Source organism: Typha latifolia, chromosome 1 (assembly GCF_019914945.1).
Source record: "Typha latifolia isolate L0001 chromosome 1, TyphaL0001v2, whole genome shotgun sequence".
NCBI classification, from domain to species: domain Eukaryota; kingdom Viridiplantae; phylum Streptophyta; class Magnoliopsida; order Poales; family Typhaceae; genus Typha; species Typha latifolia.
This window is the reverse complement of record NC_133086.1, coordinates 23,117,755-23,125,803: the sequence shown is the minus strand read 5'-3', so window position 1 is coordinate 23,125,803 and position 8,049 is coordinate 23,117,755. Positions and strand designations below refer to the sequence as shown.

At 39.8% G+C, this 8,049-nt stretch overlaps 3 protein-coding genes across 3 annotated transcripts; 2 read left to right on the top strand and 1 right to left on the bottom strand.

Annotated features, from left to right (window-relative positions):
- Window positions 1-1,049: 1,049 nt before the first annotated feature.
- Window positions 1,050-1,753, top strand: LOC140799534 (disease resistance protein RPM1-like). The gene is made up of 2 exons (XM_073153924.1): window positions 1,050-1,644; window positions 1,740-1,753. Exons 1-2 carry the CDS (start codon window positions 1,050-1,052, stop codon window positions 1,751-1,753), a joined length of 609 nt encoding a protein of 202 aa, XP_073010025.1.
- Window positions 1,754-1,833: 80 nt separating this feature from the next.
- LOC140801354 (disease resistance protein RPM1-like) lies at window positions 1,834-4,270 on the top strand. Its single transcript, XM_073156471.1, has 2 exons — window positions 1,834-3,822; window positions 4,228-4,270. The coding sequence occupies exon 1, from the start codon at window positions 1,839-1,841 to the stop codon at window positions 3,792-3,794; it is 1,956 nt and encodes a 651-aa protein (XP_073012572.1). The 5' UTR covers window positions 1,834-1,838; the 3' UTR covers window positions 3,795-3,822; window positions 4,228-4,270.
- Window positions 4,271-4,933: 663 nt separating this feature from the next.
- Window positions 4,934-6,179, bottom strand: LOC140801842 (chitinase 2-like). The gene is made up of 2 exons (XM_073157210.1): window positions 5,231-6,179; window positions 4,934-5,078 (listed from the first exon to the last, which is right to left on the bottom strand). The coding sequence occupies exon 1, from the start codon at window positions 6,096-6,098 to the stop codon at window positions 5,241-5,243; it is 858 nt and encodes a 285-aa protein (XP_073013311.1). The 5' UTR covers window positions 6,099-6,179; the 3' UTR covers window positions 4,934-5,078; window positions 5,231-5,240.
- Window positions 6,180-8,049: the final 1,870 nt, after the last annotated feature.

The window sequence follows — 8,049 nt, the reverse complement described above, 5'->3', positions numbered from 1 at the left end:
CATTTCTTTATACTAGAATAAATTCTTAGTTCATCCCAAATTGGTATTACCTGGTGAGAAAAAGGGCGCTTCTGATACTTAGAGCTGATGACATTCTCAATCTCTGGACTCTCGCTGTTTATAGATTTTGTTATTATCATTCAAATTAGTGGAGGAGATCACAAATATATTGCGGATATATATGTATATATGTATATATATTATGGGACATATATGATTTTAAACTTAATTATTCATTTAAAATGTGTATGTATCTTACTTTCTAATCTCATGTAGACTAGAGATCTTTTATCTTCTTTTGTTAAATTTAGCAATAAAAATTGCAAACATTACTCTATATTTTGACTATATTATAAATAAAGTTTTATCTATTTTATAATTTATAAATAGAGCCCCTCCCCTTTGTAAGTCTGTTTGCTAAAAAAACTTGTCAAGTTTAACTGGAGATGGGGCTCTGTTTATTATTAACCATATGTTATTAAGAAAGAGTAGTAATATTCCTATATTTCTTGGACTCTGATCTTTGACTATAATCCACTTTGACACGGAGGGCTCGAAATTAATTAGCATTTGCATTTTCCAGAGAGAAACTTGTGCCTCATGAAGGTTAATAAAAATAATAATGATGAAGTGCGATTATGATAGTGGATAGGATCAAATTTATTTATCTTGATAGCCTGATATGTTCCCCTATTAGAGGCCTGGACGAGATCAAATTGGAAATCGATCGATACTCTTGAGAATTGAGCTTTTTTCTTTTATTTTAAAAAAGAAAGGAATGGAGTTGCTTTCACTTGCACAACTGCGTGCATCAGTACGTAGGTTGACCAAATGTAGGTTTCTCTATGTTTTGTTCTTATCCATATATATTAATTAGCACTGGATCGTTTTCAACTCCCTCAACTAGCTGTCTATATGCTCAATCATCTTACACCACGTCCATTTATGTTCAACAGTTGCCGCTGGACCAAGGGTATAGACTATTTAAAAGATAAATAAATTCACGAAGACAGAAGTACAAGTGTGTGTGGTCAGTATTAGAACCAGATATGGCGGAGGTTGCAATTATAGAAGCAGTGCAAAAGATTGGTGTAGCTTTGGGAGGACAAATGGTGAAGGAACTGTCGTCCTTGCTATCAGAAGAACTCGCGTTACTGGCAGAACTCCCTTCTAGAATAAGTCGCATAGAGATCGAACTTCAAATGATGCAGGGCTTCCTAAGCCAGCTAGATATGAGCAATCTCAAGAATCCAGCCCATGAAGCGTGGATAAGGCATGTGAGAAAGCAAGCATATACGGTGGAGGACATCATGGATGAGTATGTCTCTGTAGTATCTCAGCAAGTGAGTGGATTGGGTGGTTATTGGAAGAAGATAAGGAAGGGACCCCAAACTTTGGTAGCTTTGCATGGTATTGCTGCTCAGCTGAAAGAAATTGAGGCCAACCTCGCGCACCTCTCACAAATGAAAGATCGATGGATCCAGAGCACAAGTGATGATCGACCTGGCAGCATTTCTAGTGACGTTAGTGAAAGCCAGTTGTTCTACGAGGAAGAAGAACTTGTGGGGACTGAAGAGATCCGACGTGCACTGTCTGACTTGTTAGATTCCAGCGAACCCCATCTCTCCGTAATCACGGTGCGGGGTATTGGAGGGGTAGGGAAAACTGCTTTAGTCAACAACGTATATCAAGCCAAAAAACTTGAATTTGACTTCGTTGCATGGGTTTCTGTCTCACAGTCGTACAGATTTGATAGTATCATAAGAGACCTGATAAGAGAAATTAATAAAAATGCCCAAAATCATGAAGAGATGGATGACATAGCACTAACAAGGAGAATGAGGGAACTTCTTAGCGATAAAAAGTTTTTGATTGTACTGGATGATGTATGGGCTCCCGCAGAATTTTTGCACCTTATGAATGCCCTTCGCGGTAATAACAGAGGAAGCAGAATTATCGTTACAAGCAGAATCGATGATGTAGCACAACTTGCAACTGATGATCGATATAGGCTCACAATCGAGCCCCTGGGTGCTGATCCTGCGTTTCTTCTCTTTTGTAGGAAGGCTTTTTGGAAGACAGAAAGTCGTGAATGCCCTTCGGAGCTTGAGGAGTGTGCTCGGGCAATTGTAGCCGAGTGTGAAGGATTGCCGCTGGCGATCGCGTCAATGGGACTCTTCCTATCCTCAAAAGAGCAGACATTGACAGAATGGACGCAAATATCTGAACAGCTTGATTGGGAATGGAATAACAACCCCAGCCTAACTCGTACGAAGTGCGTCCTAAACATAAGCTACAAGGCTCTGCCAAGATACCTCAAGAACTGCTTCTTGTATTGCAGCATATTTCCAGAGGACTATTTGCTATCAAGGAAGAAGCTTACCAGACTATGGATAGCGGAAGGGTTGGTAGAAGAAAGGGGACCCAACAAGACATTGGAGGAAGTCGCCGAGAGCTATTTGAAGGAGTTAGTCGGGCGGAGCATGTTACAACTTGTGAAAAAGAATCACTTCGGCAGGGTAAAGAAGTTTCGGATGCATGACCTTGTACGCGATTTGGCCATCTCTTTGTCGAGAGAGGAATGTTTCCATCAAGTGTACACTGGAGGTGAAAATGTAAGGATACATCATGATGCCCGTCGTCTGTCGCTGCTTAGTTGCAGCGACACCGACGACAAATCAGGGATAGATCTGCCACGCCTTCGATCTCTCATTGCATTTGATACCAAAATGTCCCCTTCTTTGCTGCTCTCGTCCGTTTCATCCAAATCTAGATACCTCGCGGTGCTAGATCTCACAGGACTGCCGATTGAGACCCTGCCTGATTCAATCGGAGACTTGTTTAATCTCCGTTACTTGGGTCTCAGGTGTTGTTCAAATGTGAAATCGCTCCCGAAATCCATCGGGAAACTCTCTTACCTGCAGACGCTGGATCTCTTCGGCACCGGCATAAGGAAATTGCCAGCTTGTATAGTAAAATGCAACAAGTTGCGGCACCTGTACGCCACCCAGGAAATCGACACGAACTGGGAACTGTTCATACATGGTCTTGGCGTCGAAGCACCAGGAGATGTGTGGAAACTGAAGGACTTGCAAACGTTCGAGGCGGTGGAAGCGAACGGAGAGTTGGTGGGAAAATTAGCACGACTGAGCCAACTAAGAACCTTGTGGATCTACAAGCTGCAGCGCACCCACTGTGCAAAGCTCTGTGAGTCCTTGTCACAGATGAACTTACTCTCCTACTTGTTTTTGTTTGCCAGCAATGAACATGAGATTCTCGAGTTAGACAACTTGAACACCGCATCTCCAACTCTTCATCGCCTTGTTCTAAAAGGACGGCTGTCAAATGGGACATTCAACTCACCCTTGTTCAACGGTCAGAACAACTGCAGTCTCCAGTATATAAATCTTTCGTGGTGTCAGCTGACTCAGCTGGAGGAAAATCAAGATCTGATCCGAGTCCTCTCTAAGCTGCCAAACTTGAAAGAACTAATTCTTCAGAATGTGTACGTGGGAGAGCAGGATTTGCAGTTTCCTGCAGGAGGGTTCGCGTTGCTAGAGTGCCTGACTCTCCGTACCATGCCAAAAATCGCTCAACTGCGTATAGAGGGCGGAGCCATGACGAGCCTGAAGAGACTCGAACTCGATGGCCTGCAAGGGCTACGAGGTTCCCCAGCTGGCATCGAGTCCCTCCAGTCCCTCAAAGAGCTGCACTTGTACGATGTGAACTGTTGCGAAGAAATTAGGAGGAGGTTCGCGGGAACTGGAAGGACGATCCCCAGGATCTACTCATAAAATGATCCTGCATTATATAACAAAAGGAGTACGTACGCTTATTCATCCTCACGTAATTCTGCATATATTGCTATCGTATCAATAATCACTTTTAGGTTATACATTTCGCCTTTCAAAATACTCTGAATTTATGTTCTCCAAATCTAAGCTGTTCCCCTTCTTTATTTCATAGCCTCACGGAATCTACTTGCACATACTGAACTTTCATAGGGATCCATATTTGAAGTAGAAGAGTAATTAAGTTACTTTTTTAAACAAACACTTTTTGAGCAAAAACTAAGTTCCTTTCTAGTAGTTTTTTTGTATCAATTATCTAAATTCATAATTATTAATGAAACTATTGTGCTTTTCCTCAAGTAAGGAGCATGGTTAATTGTACCATCAATTGGTACTGATGGATTGATTAGATTTGCCACTGTTGTTTTTCTTGCAGAACTACTCACTACGCGGACTGGGGTCCCACATTTCCAAAGCGGCACGCTCAATCTTCCATTTATATATATATATATATATATATATATATATATATATATATATATATATAATTCTCTCTATAAGTTTCAAATAAGTTGGAACCTTGTCTCTTACCTAATATTGGTTGAGACGACGACTTTCTCCTCAGTGATGATTTGCTTAAGGTTTGGTTTGGTTTGCATCTTTCTTCCTGTTTTCCAAGTTTGAGGAATAATACATGGATGGTGTTTACATTGTTGGATTGTTTCTGGACATTGTTATTTAATCTCAATGACTATGGTTTGTAATTTTATGCTGAATTAATGTTGGATAGTTTCTAAACATTATTGTTAAATTTCATTGGTGTGGCTAATAATTGATTTATACTTATTGTTAAATTATTTCTAGAATAATTTGTTTTTGTTTTTTTACTTTTGGTTTTTCTATTTTTTACTTTTGAGAAAGATTATTCCAAGATATTGATGTTATATGATTTCCTTGGTTGTGGCTTGTTATTTCTAGATATTGGTGTACAATCGAAGGGAGGGAGGTAGGGTTTTGCAAAATAAGTGAGCAAAGAGGAGTGAAATTTGTGTAACGATGTCCAAATACAGGGTGATATGAGAAAAGACTTAGAAGCTCAGGCTCGTGAGCTGATAAAGAAAATGACTTGTAAGAGTATCATGTTCTTTTCCCGATCCCATTTACTTCAATAATTAAAGATTAATATTGCTGTTATGAACCAGCACATTAAGAGAACTAATGATCCAAGGGGACTCAGCATCTTTGACGTGGAAGGATGAACGAGCTGGGTCCCGCATGACATTCCATCTGGTAAGTAATTCGTAACTTGTAAGCATATCAATTTTCCTCCAATCAAGGACATAAATCATAAATACTGAATGGAAATAGCACAATTCACACTGATTCTTTTGCCAATAAACTACGATTATACACCATATATATCGTTCAGAATCCCCAACCTCATCAGTATTAATTTCCAGCATTAGCCAATATATTCTGGGATTGGTTCTCATATGTAAACCCTTGGCTCTTGGAGTTATCAGCAGACCATATAAAGATTCCAAATAGCTTCCCCTGACTCTGAAGAGTCCTACATGCATCAATCGCAGTATCTGGTGATATTGCATCTGGGTCTCCAGTAAGTAAGCTAGCCAAAAGCTTACTTGCATCAAAATTATCGCTCTGAGTGTTGTAATCGTCCAAGTAATCCTCCACTGTTGCACCTGCACGAAGCTCATAGAACTGGTAGTTGACATAGTCTATAACATTTTGATACTTACCCCATAGAGCTAGATAGTAGTCTATCGTATCACTAAATGGAGCAATGGAAGCAAATGAGATGACTCCATTCCTCTTCAAAGTAGTGATCAGCCGCCCGATGCACTCGGCGAACGTGTCGGTGCTGGGACCGTCGTCGGTGTCAAAATGCTCGTAGTCGACGTCGAAGCCGTCGAGATGGTATTGTTGAATTATGTCAGTTAGCGACGAGACGGCGTTCCCGACCCAAGAATCTATAGAAGATGGAGCAAAGAAGACCTTGGTATCGTCACCGACGCTGTCGCCGCCGAGGCTGAGGGCGACCCTGACGTTCGAGTGGCTGCTTTTGACGGCGGCGACGGCGTCCGGGGTGATGTTATCGGAGTCCCAGAAGAAGTCGAATTGGCCGTTGGTTGGGGAAGGGGGAGAAGTGGAAGAATCGGCGCTATAATCTATGGCAAATGAGAGGATGAAGTGGAAGTCGACGTTTCTATTTATGGGAACATCGGAGAGCCTGACGTCTTTGAATTCAGCTCCGATGTATTCCCTGAAGAGCTTCCCGGATGCCATGAGAAAGAATTTGGAGACTTCACAGATGCAGTGAAATTCTACACCTTTATGAGTTAGGACACTACACCACACATTGCAGTCACATCACTCATCCACTAACACCTAACCTGCCAATTAAACTTCACCTACCAAGTACCAACAACCACCATGACAGCAATGTTGGTGCAATAGCTTTTGTAATCTATAGGCAGCAGACTTTGAAGGAGTCATGGCTAATGGTGGATGAAATATTGTAACTTTGTTAATTGGTACTATGTAAGAGTAGTACTATTTGATTTACCTTTTAGATTAGGATGGATAAGAGGAGCGTATCCCTTCACTAAAAATTATTGAAAGTGTGAACGGATAAAGTAAATGACTTGCAAGAGTATAGTTTTCTAATCCTGATTTCCATTACTTGGGAGCGGTCAGTCCAATTATTGCCATATAATATAGTCGGAAAAGGTGAAGACATACAAGATTTATTATAATTAATTACCTGGGCAAATTACTTGTAATCAGCTGCCCTCGGGCCAAAAAACAGGCCCAAGAAGGGTTTGGGACCAATACCAATAACCCACATATATTTCTCTTCCTACTGGCGGCCCCAAATTATAAGCAGAGCACAAAACAATGTTTGCTGTACTATCTTGCTTCGACTTAATTTTGAATTTAAGTATTTGATTCAAATGGTGGGTTTTTTGAGACAAAATTGTCAATACCAACCAAAACTTATACCCTTTAGGTAAGATATATATTTACATTATTTAAACTATATAATATTCTAGTTGTCAAAATTTATTAATACAAACCAAATTTCTCTTCTAGAAGGTGCAAATATAAAAGAAAAAACATACACAATCAGAATAACAAGGTAAAATTTTGGACAGATGATGAGTGAGCACTTCGCGCCTCCTCTTAGCTATGCTAGTAAAATACTTGATCACCTGTATAGATATCATAGATATATAATTTGATTTAAGATTGTAAAAATAGTTTGGTCATTTAACTTGCTTATGATAGAAAATTTCAACGTTAGTAAACCATTAATTTTAGAAGTTATGTTGCTAATTTACATGAAAAATTAAGACATGTGAAAACATAAAACCCCTAAAACAGAGTCACTCTAACATATTTTACAAACGAAATTTGTAAAATTATTTTGGATTACAGTCGAAATTTGAATTTAAGGATATGACTAATAGCGTCTTACATCCATTCAAAACAACTATAGTACTACAATTGAAATCAGGGGAGCATTGCCCCCTAGTTCAGGTGAAATATATGTTGTTCAATAACAGAGGGGTAGAAGGTTTTGGGCCTTAGCTCGGCCTGTGATTAAACTCGTTTTGATTGGGACAGGGTAAAATGTTGCAGTTGGATCCAAGCTTGGTAGGCACCCATTTTGCTGCCACCGCAGTAATTCCGCCACTGCGGATCTGGGCTTACTTAGTGTGTTCTTTGTCGGCTGGCCTCATTACCACTCAGAGGCTGTTTTGAATGGGTGCAAAGGACCCAGAGGGCAAGAGTTGTAACCTATCTCTCTGCACATTCTTGTGCTGTTAGGATTCAAATATTGAGATTTTTGGCAATCCTCGACTCTTACTATTATTTTGCTGTAATAACCGAAAATAAAAACAAATATAAACATATAATAAAAATAAGGATATAATGCACTTATCTTGGGAGTTTTTCTTTTTAAAAAAACTAAACTCATATATCTTTAGATTTATTTTCTTATATATATACTAGGCAATAAAAATATATATAGAGAAAAAATCGAACTTTAGCGTCAGCCAGGGTGTGCTATAAAGAAGAAGAAAGAAAAGAAAAAAGAAAAAAAAAAAAAAGTGAGAAGGAGGTGTGACAGTGTGGTATGGAATGTCTCTCGGGGGGGCATTGACCCTAGGTGAAAATCATGTTCAATAACAAAGGGGTGGAGGGTTTTGGGCCCTAGCTCTAACATGTGCTT

What these genes read in the sequence shown, in the direction of transcription:
- LOC140799534 (XM_073153924.1), top strand. Translation starts at nt 1,050, where the DNA reads ATGGCGGAGGTTGCAATTATAGAAGCAGTGCAAAAGATTGGTGTAGCT.
- LOC140801354 (XM_073156471.1), top strand. Translation starts at nt 1,839, where the DNA reads ATGAGGGAACTTCTTAGCGATAAAAAGTTTTTGATTGTACTGGATGAT.
- LOC140801842 (XM_073157210.1), bottom strand. Translation starts at nt 6,098, where the DNA reads ATGGCATCCGGGAAGCTCTTCAGGGAATACATCGGAGCTGAATTCAAA.